Raw genomic sequence first — 14,435 nt, 5'->3', positions numbered from 1 at the left:
GCATTTATGTGTGTGTGTACATGCATTTGTGAGTGTGTGTGCGCGCGTGTGTGTGTGTGTGCGTGTGCGTGCATTGAGCCGGCATGGGTGGCCGAGTGGTAAGTGCACTTGCCTCGGAAGCGAGAGGTTGCGAGTTCGACCCTGGGTCGGGGCGTAAGCAATTTTCTTCCCCCTTTCCTAGCCCAGGTGGTGGGTTCAAGTGCTAGTCTTTCGGATGAGACGAAAAACCGAGGTCCCTTTGTGTACACTACATTGGGGTGTGCACGTTAAAGATCCCACGATTGACAAAAGGGTCTTTCCTGGCAAGATTGTATAGGCATAGATAAAAAATGTCCACCAAATACCCGTGTGTCTTGGAATAATAGGCCATGAAAAGTAAATATTCGCCGTAATGGCTTGAGATTTACTGGCCGATGTGAATGCGTGATATATTGTGTAAAAAATTCCATCTCACACGGCAGAAATTAATATGTAAAGCGCTTAGAGAACGTCAAGCGCTGTATAAATCTCCCATATAAATAAATAAAAATTGCGTGAGTGTATGAGCATTTGTGTGTGTGTGCGTGTGTGCATGTGTGTGTGTGTGTGTGTGTTTGTAGTTTCTGATATTCTTACCTTTCTGCTCCTTTAATTTCTTCCTTGTTCTCCTTTTCCTTATCTTCATTGGAAAGGAAAAAAACACAGGTTTATCGCTCTTATCTAAAGTATTGGTTTTGCGCTTATCGACGGCATTCATAGCGACAAGTCATTTGTACTGAAACATTATTGCTTCCGCCGTATAGAAACAAAGCAAGCTTGACACGAGCGGTTAACAGCACTCTATAAGTGAATCATTTCTCCAAAAATAATTGGCTGTATAGCCTCGCCCCCGCAATGTGACCAGTTATGAAGTATTCGGATAAGAGTAAATTTTTGTTTGAACAAAAAAGTTCTGTTTTCTGAAATTCTTTGTCTTTATGTATGTTCGTTTGAGGCTTTGCAAAAGAAAATAATGTGCTCAATGTCGTCAAGTTTCCTTTCAGAATCATAAAGGTACCTCATGTCAAATTTCAGCAAGACCGTACACTCGTAGCATCGTCAGTCCACCGCTCTCTTTGTCCCACAATGCATTCAAACTATTTTCCCGCGCCAGTGCTTATTTCTGTTGTCCCTTTTTTTCCCTCTCGCCTCATCTGCTTTAGTCTACATCACAACAAGGCATCATACAGAGAGGTATCAATCCATTATTCATCAGCCAGTACACAAAGTTCCAAGCGAGCGCTTTTCTCTTTCACTTTCGGATGCCCCAGTGCGACGAGGAGAGGCAAGGAGAAACTACTTGAAGGGACCCAATACTATTTGCTCTTCTCTACGTAATGTTTGCTCAGAATCTCGCAAGAGCTTGTAGTCAGCCCCACTTGGGTCAACACGCAGGGAATTCAATTAAGATTTTTTGGGGCTGATAAATTTGAATTGTCCTTCCTGACTGGAGTTAAAACAGTGCCCTTCCCCACCTCTTTCTCTCTCTCTCTCTCTCTCTCTCTCTCTCTCTCTCTCTCTCTTTCTCTCTAGCTCTCTGTCTTGCTCTCTGTCTTTCTGTCTCTCTGTCTCTCTCTTTCTCTCTCTTATACAATCTGTATTATCTATTACCCTTAATAATTAAGAATGTGTCTTATCCTCTCTCTCTCTCTCTCTCTCTCTCTCTCTATACATGTATATATATATATCTCTCTCCCTCTCTCTCTCTTTGTCTCTATATCTCTCTCCCTCTCTCTCCCTCTCTCTCCCTCTCCCTTCTCTCTCTCCCTCTCTCTCTCTTTGTCTCTATATCTCTCTCCCTCTCTCTCCCTCTCCCTTCTCTCTCTCTCTCTCTCTCTCTCTCTCTCTCTTTCTCCCTCCCTCCCTCCCTCCCCACCACCCCCTTCTGATCGGATTTTGTTGTTATTTGCTTTTCGGTTTTTTGTTGTATTGGTGGCAGGATTATGACGTTTGAAGTGGGACGTATCTTTTGGGTGTTTACGCCCGCGCTAGCTTGTCCCTCTTGGGATAATTACACGCTTCAGCTCTTTTATAAGTTTCAATGGAATTATGTAAACATGGCTGCTACCGCTAAGCGATCAATGCTCGTAGGTTTTGAAGGGGATTTAGTTGGTGTGTGTGTGTGTGTGTGTGTGTGTGTGTGTGTGTGTGTGTGTGTGTGTGTGTGTGTGTGTGTTTGTAGGAGAGGTGTGTGTGTGTGTGTGTGTGTGTGTGTGTGTGTGTGTGTGTGTGTGTGTGTTTGATGGCTATTGGTGAAGACGATTTTGTTTAGTTGTTTGATAGCGATGAAGGGAAAGGAGGTGGGAGGGCAAAAGATGAGGAGGAGAGAGGGGCAACTAAAAAGTTTATAAATGCCAAATGGATTGTTCGCATCACTCGTTCAATTATCGATTTGCAATGAAGACAAGGAGAATTTGAGTTGTGGAATATGTGGAGACTGAAGAGAGAGGGGGCTATAAGGGGTTTGGGGCTCTTTGGGGTGATTTGCATGCGCTCTCAGCTTTTTTGTTTAAACGACGGATATTACGTCATCAATAGCATATATTCATAAAATGAAAAAAGCGTTTGGGGATATTATCTGGAAGAATTTAAATGCAAAGTTTTATTAACATCTGTCCGGGTTTTTTTTCTTCTTGGAATTGCTCTACACACACACACACACACACACACACACACACACACACACACACACACACACACACACACACACACACACACACACACACACACACAGACGCACACACGCACATAAATATATTTATACACACACACATACGCACACACGCACACATACGCCCGCACACACATGCGCCTCACCTCGCCTCCGTCTCGATCTCAGTCTGCAGCAATATGCAGCAATACATTTCGTCAAGAGGTTACAAATAATACGAGATGGGAGGGGGCACTGTAAGTAATGTCGCAGCTTTTGCGACAGGATAAACCACTTTCGCAACGGAGCAATCCGCAACAATACAAAAACCACATAGAGCAATCAGCGACAAATGCGTGTACATTTGGCAGCAATGAAATTATCAAAAGGAGTTTCGGTCTTAGAAACATCCGTGTTTGCATCCAACACTTATTGCTTTGGTATAGATCTTCCTTTCTTAGACGAACCCCCTACCCCACTTGTTCTAATTTTAGCATCATTGTTTTTTAAAAATCACTCCCCTACTCCCCCCGCCCAATGTCTTTCTCTCTCTCTCTGTTTGTCTGTCTGTCTGTCTGTCTGTCACTCTCCCCCCCCCCCTCTCTCTCTCTCTCTCCTCCAGGGACAGGTTGGAAGTTTAGGCTAAGCCTAAAACCTTTATCCTTATGTAATAAAGTTCTGAGTTCTGAGTTCCTCTCTCTCTCTCTCCTCTCTCTCTCTCTCTCTCTCTCTCTCTCTCTCTCTCTCTCTCCTCTCTCTCTCTCTCTCTCTCTCTCTCTCTCTCTTCTCTCTCTCTCTCTCTCTCTCTCTCTCTCTCTCTCTCTCTCTCTCTCTCTCTCTCTCTCTCTCTCTTCTCACCGTTTTTCAGATCACCGTCATTCTGGCCTCAAATAGATCACTGAGGGCATGAAGAAAAGGTACAAAGCTTCCCACTGTGCCAGCGGGGAAAGCTTGCAAAGGGAAAATTCAGCGGAAAAAGCGAAAGCGTATCAGCGATGCACTTTACTTTCAGAGGTAAATAATGGAACGCAAACACGCATACAAGATCAAAAGCAACGATTCTCTCATGTTATTTTTCTACAGAAAAATTAACATTCATGATACCGAAATGGCGACAGCATCAAAGTGGCGGTGGTTTTCTCTCTTTCACACGCTCGTTTTCCCTCTCTGTCCCTCCCTCACTCTCGCTCTGATTTTCTCTCTACTGCGTTAATAAGCATGAAATATTGATTGTGAGACACAGCTAAGTGGAAAATGTGATACAAAACAGAGTGTGATCCATAGAGAATCTATTCGTACTGAAACAGATCAAAGCTGTTATACACATATAACAAGAGACGAAAGTGTTGCATGTAATTGCTACCGATTCCCAACACAATGCTTACCTAGCCCGAATCGCAAGGAGTGAAAGAAAGCATGTAAGCCTATGTGTGTGTTGGGGGATGGAGGTGGGAAAGATGGAGAAAGGGGGGTGGTGGGGGAAGGGGATGCTGTGCCGGAGGCAGAAGTGAGTAGATTTGATTGGGAGAGACCAGAAATAAAGTTTTAAAGAAGTTGAACGATTTGTGAAAGTGAGATTTTGATTTTTTTTAATCGTATTATCCAATCATGTATGTATTTTATGTCGCGAAAGTAGCAGTAAAATATGGCAATACTGCGTAACATACGCGGGAAAAAAAAGTAGAGACGGTAACGTTTAACGCCATATGTACTCGATGAATATACACGCTAATTGCTTTACCCAGAGCTGGAGACAGACTAAATTAAGTTCCCTGCAAAATATTGTGGTCTAGGACCCCTTAAATGTTGAGATATTTGAATTTTCATTTTGATCTGGATCGTCCTATTTATAGATTTGGCAACACATGTAACGTTGATGCAAGGGAGAGAACACCGCGGCTTTGTTGACATCCTCACTTTTTCAGAGGCTAGAACAAGCTGTAATGCATGTATTATGGTCCGCGCATGGTGACGTATCGTCATTATATGGTCTTATGGTGCGTTTGACATCGATTGTGGGCAAACTACACTTTGTAAACACGGGAGTGCGTTAGTATGCCTTTAAACGTCTTTCAAACCCACATTTCATCCCAGTCTGGCTTCTGAAAACAGCGTACATGTGTAATGCTGACAACGATTAGAATTGAATCATTACGATGATGACGTTGATCAGAGTAATTAAATTTTTTTCCCTCTTCCTTTGCAGCTGCCGTTCCCTGTGATTGGTTCCCTCAACGCTGTTCATATGTTTGCAGCCAATCACGGAGCGACTCTCAAGTCTACCACGACAAGCGACGCTAAAATTGTATGGAGAGACTTTCATGACAGGTTAGTTTGAAAACTCTAAGAGTTGAATCCGTGAGAGGTGATTGATCCTGTAAATAGTTCCCATACGTTACATGTAGATTACATTTGATTATAATTGATTTTTCAACGGTTTCTTGACAGGAAGACGATAGTGACTTATGTGTCCTTGGTAATCGTCGTGTCTGTGCAATCTTTGAACACGTCAGAGTTAAGTTTACAGAGATAAATTCTCAGTAGAAGACCGTAAGTTTGCAGAACAGAACTTATACTGCAGTGTTGGCTAAGAATGGTGAAAATCGACAAGTTTAGTATTTAGCTGTCTCTTATTTGTGTGTGTGTCTTAACTGTCATTGAATTTTGAGTCTCAATGCGGTTGCAGCGTATTAGTTTATCGATACGTCTGAGCTTATAGGCTGCCTGTGATCTCGGTTTACATTTAAAGGTCCTTGCTTTTGTCTTTTTAATGAATCAGAAAAAAAATGTCGCCGGAGAAGAGTGGTCGTAAAGAGAGGTGGATCACATATAAATTATGAAAACAACAGACATCTACTTCCATTGAAAAGTTGTGGCATAAGCCAGTGGTCGTTGCTCATGACCATGACGTCAAAGACCCCGTTGAATCGTGTGCATACACGTGTATGTCTGTGTTATTCCTTGCATCCTATCGTTGATAGTGATCGTGCCCCCCCCCCCCCCCTCAACCCCATCCTCTGCTCCCGATCTATCTTCCTTCCTGATCCTCCCAAATGCTGGGCATACCTATATCTGTGGACGTTGTCCCTTGCAGTATATAGGTGATAGTCACGATCAGGCACCCCTCCCTCTCGCCCCATCCTCCCCCATCTCTCTCCCTTTCTGGTCCTACCACTACTTTGCTTACCTAGATCTGTGTTAACGCTTTACATTGTCCCTTGCAGTCTGTCGCTGATTGTCATCACGGGCAACGACCAGGCCAACGACTGTCACCTCAACCGTCTGCTGGAGAACGTGTGGTCCGCCATGGTCATGCTCTTTGGGCAGGACGAGCTTATGAACATCAAGAACCTCGAGCGATTCAAGAGAGATATCAAGGTAAGACGGATATTAATGATGTCTGAGTGGTGGTGGTGGTGATGGTGTGGTTCGCCATGGTGATGCTCTTTTGGAAAGACGAGCTCACCAACATGAACAAACGCGAGCGGTTCAAGAGATACATCAAGACAAAACTGATATTAATGATGTCTGATGGGTGGTAGTGTTTGTTGTGGTGGTTGTTGTGGGCGTGGTGGTGGTGGGGGTGGTGGTGTGGTCCGCCATGGTGAAGCTCTTGGGCAGAACAAACTCACCAGCATGGACAAACTTGAGCCATTCAAGAGAGACATCAAGGTAAGAGAGACATCAAGGTAAGAGAGACATCAAGGTAAGAGAGACATCAAGGTAAGAGAGACATCAAGGTAAGAGAGACATCAAGGTAAGAGAGAAATTGATGGTTGAGTGACGATGATGATGATGGTTGCGTGATGATGATGGTTGAGTTGTTGTTGTTGTTGATGATGATGCTGATGCTGCTGATGATGATGATGATGATGATGATGATGATGATGATGATGATGTAGCGAAATAACGATCGAGAGTTGATCACATTAATTCAAGAAAAAAATGGCGCGCGCCTTTCTGTTTGACTGTCTTTCCCTGTGTCTTCTGACGTATACATTTCCCTCTTGATAATGTATATATGTATGCAGACAGTACAACTCCACCTGTACGATAATTGACGGCCAAAACTGTTATAACTGAAGCCATGGTTACGTCACCATCTACTTAGTTTCAGAAAAAACACCTTTCAGGATGTTTAACACCCTCCCTCCCTACCGCCCCCATTCCCCCTGTCATCCAGGCCCTCGCCCTCTCTGAAGTATACATTTCTTTGTTGATGATGTAAATGCAGGTGATAAAGCTCTTGTTACAAAACGATTCACGATCAAAAGCTTACATAACAGAAAACATTATCAAGTTCCTGTTTTCTTAATTTGAGGGATCTTACCTTCCAACGAAAAACCCAATATACATGCGCCCTAATAGTTTGCAGGTAATTAATCTCTCGTTACATAATAATTCAAGGTCAAAGCAACCACAATCGAGACCATTATTAAGTTTGCTTCGGTTAAGGAAAACGTTCAAGGGTGGAAGATAGAAGCGGGATGTGCAGTATGTATTTGTGTCCGCATCGATTACTTGCTGGGGTGCATTGTTCTAGGTTTTTCCAGGGTTTTATATGAGTTACGACATTGTTGTCTTTCATGCTGAGAAGCCTTTGCACGCGCACGCGAAGAGAACAGTATCTATATTTATTGTAACCCGAACGTGACATCGGCGGGTAGATTTTCACAAACATGGGCAGAAAATTGTGCAAGCTTTTCATCGATGTTTGGCTGCCTTTTTTCTACCTCGCCCTTTCCTTCTTTCAGTGCCTTTCTTTACAGTGTGTGTGTGTTGTGTGTGTGTGTGTGTGTGTGTGTGTGTGTTGTGTGTGTGTGTGTTGTGTGTGTGTGTTGTGTGTGTGTGTGTTGTGTGTGTGTGTTGTGTGTGTGTGTGTTGTGTGTGTGTGTGTGTGTGTGTGTTGTGTGTGTGTGTGTCCTCAGTGTCCCTCTATATATACGCGGAACTATTACTTTACTTCGCACGTAAAACCAGACACGTAACCTTCGGATGCAGTCAGAGGCAGTAAATTCAGTGGAGCATAATAATGGTTTTTTTCAAAATGATAAAAAAAACATTGACGAAAGAGCAGTACATGAATAACGTCAACTCACGCGTGCATACATGTACATACGCACAACCAAATACACCCACGCACGCACGCATAGACGCATACACACATAAATACACACATATGCACGCACGCACGCGCACACACACACACACACACACACACACACACACACACACACACACACACACGCCCGCACGCACGCTCCCACACACACACACGTACGCAAACACACACACACGCGGCACGCACGCACACACACACACACACACACACACATACACGCTCACACACACACACACACACACACACACACACACACACACACACACACACACACACACACACACTTCATCCTTGAAACTGTACCTCATAAGGAAAAATTCTGCCAGATACATGACCTAGACAAGTGCTGAGAACAATATCAACACGTTTGTTTCACACTTCCTTCTCTTCACAGATTTCTTTGTTTGTATTTCATTTCCTTTAATTCCAAGGCAGTGCTTTCGAAAAAACAAAAGAGGCGAAGCCTTCAAGGCTCACGTAAGAAATCGACAAACAGTAACACAAACTCAATCACTCCGTCACACACACACACACACACACACACACACACACACACACACACACACACACACACACACACACACAGTAAGCATAGGTGACACTGTGCAAGAAAGCGAGACACTAGATCTAGATCTGTCTGTCTGCATGTAGCCTACTTACAGGGACACGACTGCCAACTAGTCTCGGCCCGCTCAAAATAACAATGACCGAGACTTTCAGTAATTCCTTCGCGTGACGTCTAACCCTCTTTCGTCATAATGTGACGTCTTCAAATGACGAAATGTTAAAGTTTCTACCACAGACATACACACGCACAAACAAACACACACACACACGCACAAACGCACAGACAGACAAAGTTACGATCGCATAGGCTACACTTACGTGAGCCAAAAAGAGAGAAGAATAACTCTGTATTTAGAAATATCGACGACAGAGATTCCTTGACATAACTGTCGAACTCAGAAGAACGGTTTCAGAAAGACTGTTCCATCATTGATTTGCCTTTAACTCTTCTAGCAAGAGTTACACTATACTGGTCCATTATGACTTGGCCTATAATGTTCCATTACGAGTTAACATATACTGGTCCATGATGACTTAGCCTATAATGTTCCATTACGAGTTAACATATACTGGTCCATTATGACTAAGCCTATAATGTTCCATTACGAGTTAACATATACTGGTCCATGATGACTTAGCCTATAATGTTCCATTACGAGTTAACATATACTGGTCCATGATGACTTAGCCTATAATGTTCCATTACGAGTTAACATATACTGGTCCATGATGACTTAGCCTATAATGTTCCATTACGAGTTAACATATACTGGTCCATGATGACTTAGCCTATAATGTTCCATTACGAGTTAACATATACTGGTCCATGATGACTTAGCCTATAATGTTCCATTACGAGTTAACATATACTGGTCCATGATGACTAAGCCTATAATGTTCCATTACGAGTTAACATATACTGGTCCATTATGACTAAGCCTATAATGTTCCATTACGAGTTAACATATACTGGTCCATGATGACTAAGCCTATAATGTTCCATTACGAGTTAACATATACTAGTCAGTTATGTCTAAGCGCGCGTATACTAGTCCATTATGACTTAACATATACTGGTCCATTATGAGTTAACCTTTTCTGGTCCATTATGACTAAGCCTACACTGCTCCAATATGAGTTATCGTATACTGCTCCAATATTAGTTAACCTATACTAGTCCATTATGAGTTAGCCACAAGAGTTAGGCAATACTGCTCCATCATCCGATATAACTTATATTCATACTGCTCCTTTACCAGTCAGCCAATATTTTTATTGTATGAGCTAATACTGTTCCATTATGAGCTAACCTACACCGTTCCTTTATTCGTTAGCTAAAACGGTCCCGTAATGAGATTGCCAGTATTGTCCAATAATGAGTCAGGCATAAAACGGTTCTATTATAAGTTAGCCAGTATATTCCAATTATTAATCAGCCAGTACTAGTCTCTTTTGAGTTAGCCATTTATCTTCCACTGCGAACTGTCCAATACTATTCCATCATGAATTAACAAATGCTGTTGGCCAACACGTTTTTGTTATGAGTTGCCCACTACTGTTCTATTATTAGTCGGCTCATACTGTTTCATTCTGAGTAGGCCAGTAGAGTTCTGTTATGAATTAGCCAGCACCGTTCCATTATGCGTTAGCAAAAGCGATTCTACTATGACTGAGCCTATACCGTTTCATTAGGAATTAGCCAGCACCGTTCCATTGTGTGTAAGCAAGTACTGTTAAAGTATGACTATGAGAAAAAAAATGCACAGTTCATACGGTTCCATTATTATAGCTAGCCAATATTGTTCCATTCTGAGTCTGATCATACTGTTCCATGATGAGTAAGTCTGATATTGTTCTGTAAAAGCGGATTGAGGCCAAAGCCAATGAGCAGTAAACTATCATACTCCCCTTTCTTTTGTTTTCTGCTTTGTGAGTTTGCAGAAAATCCCCTATCTGCAATCAGTTTTCTTGGCTAAACCCTGGAAGATATGCAGGCTGGAGAAGCAATAAGCACTCATTCTTTTCGCTTTCGATCTAGATTGGAAGAAATATATACCCTAGCTGACATATTCTGAGTAGCTCCAAAACACTTTCTTGCGAAGAATGAAAGAGTATATGTGGTTACGGGTTATATGGATTCGAAGGACGAAGACCGTTTCTAGCTGCTGTAAATGTAAGTTTTACTATTTCAGTTTCAACAAGCTTTTTTTCCAAAGAACAAGAGGAATGAATCCCCAATGAAGATTTGAGAACAGGTGTTCAGCTCTTGATTTCAATGTGTTCGATATATCTTTCGACAATGCCGTGGCTTCCCTCTCATCTATCGAAAACTGCTGACAAAACGGCAATGGCCAGTTTCTGGACTGGTCAGTTTTGGTACTCAGAGTCTCCACAGACCTCAAAGGTCTTCTTGAGGCCTTGAGAAGTGGATTCAGCACTGAAAGAGTATGCGCACAGAACAGTAAGGAAACGCAGTAGCTGATGTTCTGTAATTCTCTCCTGAAACAAAAATCCCAATAAGTTTTAGTTTTGCAGTGAATAAGCAACAATGTCAGCGTCAGCATTTTTTGATATTTTGTTGTAAACTTTTTTCTATTAATCTAAGAACTTAACTCGGTCTGTCCATATACAAAACTGATCAGAAAAGGGCGTAATCTATCTCAATTTGTTCTCAAATGTTGGAAAAGAAAAAATAGAGAATAAAAAGTAAGAAAAGAAACAAACAAGCACACAAACACATTCTGACAGGCGAAATCGGTCAGGTCAGGCATGCATCCGTAATGGCAGCGAGTTACGGAAGATTTTGATATTTCGGCTATTTTATTTCTACCCCTGGTGTTCAGGGTCTAAAATTGGGCTTCAATGGAGAAAACGAGGCAGATATGCACACCCGGGAGGCAATAAAGCCGTTGCTTGTTTGGCACTTTCCCCCCGTTTCCTTTTCTTTTATTTCAAATTGTATTTTATTTTAAAAATTCCTCCTTGCGCTCAGAAAAATGTCAATAGAGAAACTGGAATCCGCAGCCCAAACGGGCCATTGAAATTACAGCTCTGGCAGCGTGGCTGTGCGGTCGTGTCATCTGATATCTACTCGTTCACTGCTTGCGACCTCAATCCAATTTGTGGCCCTCGGCCTCATTTGCATACTTCGTTTTGCACGTGCATGCGTCACTCATTTGCTGTCACCGGCCGCGGGATCAAAAGTGCGGATGGATTTTCAATACGTAATTCTCGGCCCAATAAAAGCGGCTACATACATTATTGGTAGAGAGAAAGGGGGAATGGGGAGGGGTGGGCGAGAGCGGAAAAAATGCTGAAGGGGAGTGATGGTGTGGTTTTCGTTGTTGTGTTTCGGGCTGACTTTTGTTTTCTTGTACTTGGTGTTAAATTGACGCGTCAGTAGGTAACGCGGAGATGGCATTGATGAAATGATGTATTTTGAAATCGGTAAAGGCTCTTGTATGATGGATTTACTCAAATTGGAGTGCCGACTATGCTTTGTACGCTGAAGTTAATTTTTGGGAAATTATTTGTTTTGGACTGTGTGTGTGTGTGTGTGTGTGTGTGTGTTTGTGTGTGTGTGTGTGTGTGTGTGTGTGTGTGTGTGTGTGTGTGTGTGTAATTGGAACAGTAGGCTGCGTTATTGTTAACGTGAGTAAAATACAAATCTAAAAATTCCGAATTCCGGTTACTACTGACACATATTCACGAACAGGTCTGTCCATCAACAACATGAAGAATACCACGATCCGACAAAAAGTCAAAAAAATGTCTTATCAAGAGTTCTGTTGCAAGGCAAAAATACACACGATTCGCAGACTATTATTACGATATCAAAACCTATGTACAATTGTTCACAAGCTGCGTCCTACCCCCCCCCCCCCCCGGCGCCCTTCTTGTTTTTGTGGGGTTTTGTTGTTGTGCCTTTTTGTCAGTCATAACAGCACACCCCGCCAACCCCCACATCATTCCCTCTCGTATTCTTTGAGAACAGATGCGTGCACGCTACATATACACAGCTAATGCCAAAGCGGCAGAGAAACTCGAAATGATATTCCAAGTTTTGATTGCCGTCCAGCCGGCTCGTGATAAGGAACTATTGATTTCTCTGTTTGTTCTCATACTTCTTCTGTTATCAGAGATAATAGCGGGCCTACATAGATCACTGGAGCAAGCAGCCAGAGACTCTCTGTCGGGCTGGGGCAGGGATCATGTCCCCGTCGCAACCACTTTGCTCTGCCGGCGTCACAACTTAGAATGGAAACTGCAGCGCGACACTTGACACGTAAACTGAAGCGCAAGCAAAATTGGCAGATCATGGCGCAAACCCTCCACAGTTTCTGTCAGGGGCGGATGTCACATACAATTCGGAAAGCACTTTGCAATTTTCGACACTATTTAGAACAGCAGCTGCATGGTGATAACAAATCCGTGGGTCATGGCACCTACGATACCCTTCGAGAGTCGATCTTCTGCGTCAATATCTATAGGTTTCGACTTCTCTGGGTATTCTCTGTTTTTATTCTTCGGTGCGCGACAAAGCCGTTGTGATAATACGAAATTTCGGCACTGTCGATTTTGTAGCAAAGACGTACACAACTTGGCAATACGAATGATATGCGACGTCGCTATGACATCCACCCCAAGGATGCTGGTCTGCGATCAATCAATCGGCTTGCATTAAGCCCACGTGAAAACATGTTTCAAGGTTCCCTGACCTTTCTTTCCTCTCGCCATCCCCTGTGTTTTCCTTATCTGGGCAAACACGCTGCTACCAAACAAGTGTATCAAATGAGCAAACACTTGTTTTCACAGCTCGCGCATTGTTTGGACTATGGTCTACAGCATTTGGTGTAACAAACTCCCAAGTTTCTTTTCGTTTTTCTCATTGTCTGTGGATTTTCACAATGCTTTCGTTCGATTCTGTTGGGTTTCTATGAAGTATTGTCTACACCATATAAACACATGTGTCAAATGAACAAACACAGCTTGTCCATTATTTGGAACTGTGTCGACATCATTTACTGTAACACACTCCGAAGTTTCTTTCTTTAGTATGTACGTCACATTGACTGGATTGTTCTACATCATATGCTGTAACAAACATACAGGGGTGTAAATTTGTCCCATTCAGCGTGGATATGTGTATGGCTTGCATTCGATTCTTTTGCAAACCCCCCGCCCCCCCCCCTCGAGATATGATATTCATAATACTCTGAGACAATTGCTGACATGTGTTCTTTTGTCCAATTGGCTGAGGAGTTGCGCAAGGCTTTCTGGAGGTTTTTTTTCGTTGAGGTTTACTCTCCTCCACTTCATCTGCGCGCGGTACCAAACAAGTCAATTAAATGAAGAAAACCTTGTTTTAACAGCTCTGCCATTATTTGGACTATGGTCTGCATCATTTAGTGTAACTCACACCCTAAAATCTCTTTTTTGTTTGTTCCATTTGGCAGTGGATTAATGTAAGTTTTGTGTTCGATTCATTTGTTGTTTTTGGTGTTTGTTTTTACGTGTGGGATTGTTTACATGGTCTACTGTAACAAACGCGGAGATGTGTGTTTTTGTCCCACTTGGATGTGAAATACCGTAATGTTTTTGTTCCATTCTTTTCTCCCCCCCCTGCCCTCCCCCCCCCCCCCCATCGCTCGAGATATGGTATACATGATACACTGTAACAAATGCTGACATGTTGTTGTTTTGTCCAATTGTCCCAGTAGTTGCGCAAGACTTACTTTCTATTCCGGGGTGGGTTTTTCTTTTCTTTTCGTGATGTATTGTCATCATCATAATTTTATTGTAATAAACTCTGAAGTCTTTTTTCTTTGCTTGTGTCCTATTGGATGTGGATTATTTCTGCTGTCTTTTTTTTCACAGAATATGTTCTACATCATATATATGTGGTCTGGGTGGCCGAGTGGTAAACGCACTTGCCTCGGAAGCGAGAGGTTGCGAGTTCGACCCTGGGTCAGGGCGTTAGCAATTTTCTCCCCCCTTTCCTAACCTAGGTGGTGGGTTCAAGTGCTAGTCTTTCGGATGAGACGAAAAACCGAGGTCCCTTCGTGTATACTACATCGG

The 14,435-nt window shown here is 42.7% G+C and overlaps 1 protein-coding gene across 3 annotated transcripts in view; it reads left to right on the top strand.

The window, feature by feature from the left end:
- Window positions 1-14,435, top strand: part of LOC138971841 (protein fuzzy homolog) — a 138,205-nt gene that overhangs the window by 11,234 nt on the left and 112,536 nt on the right. For 2 of the 3 annotated variants that reach the window (XM_070344667.1, XM_070344668.1), the window contains exons 1-3: window positions 3,555-3,682; window positions 4,875-4,996; window positions 5,893-6,046. In XM_070344667.1, coding sequence (XP_070200768.1) covers window positions 3,575-3,682; window positions 4,875-4,996; window positions 5,893-6,046 — 384 coding nt within the window. In that variant the 5' untranslated portion in view covers window positions 3,555-3,574. Of the gene's footprint in view, window positions 1-3,554; window positions 3,683-4,874; window positions 4,997-5,892; window positions 6,047-14,435 lie in introns of those variants that run through there. The other variant, XM_070344669.1, reaches the window with a different exon arrangement.

Source organism: Littorina saxatilis, linkage group LG7 (assembly GCF_037325665.1).
Source record: "Littorina saxatilis isolate snail1 linkage group LG7, US_GU_Lsax_2.0, whole genome shotgun sequence".
Lineage (NCBI taxonomy): Eukaryota > Metazoa > Mollusca > Gastropoda > Littorinimorpha > Littorinidae > Littorina > Littorina saxatilis.
This window is presented reverse-complemented; position numbering and strand designations above follow the sequence as displayed.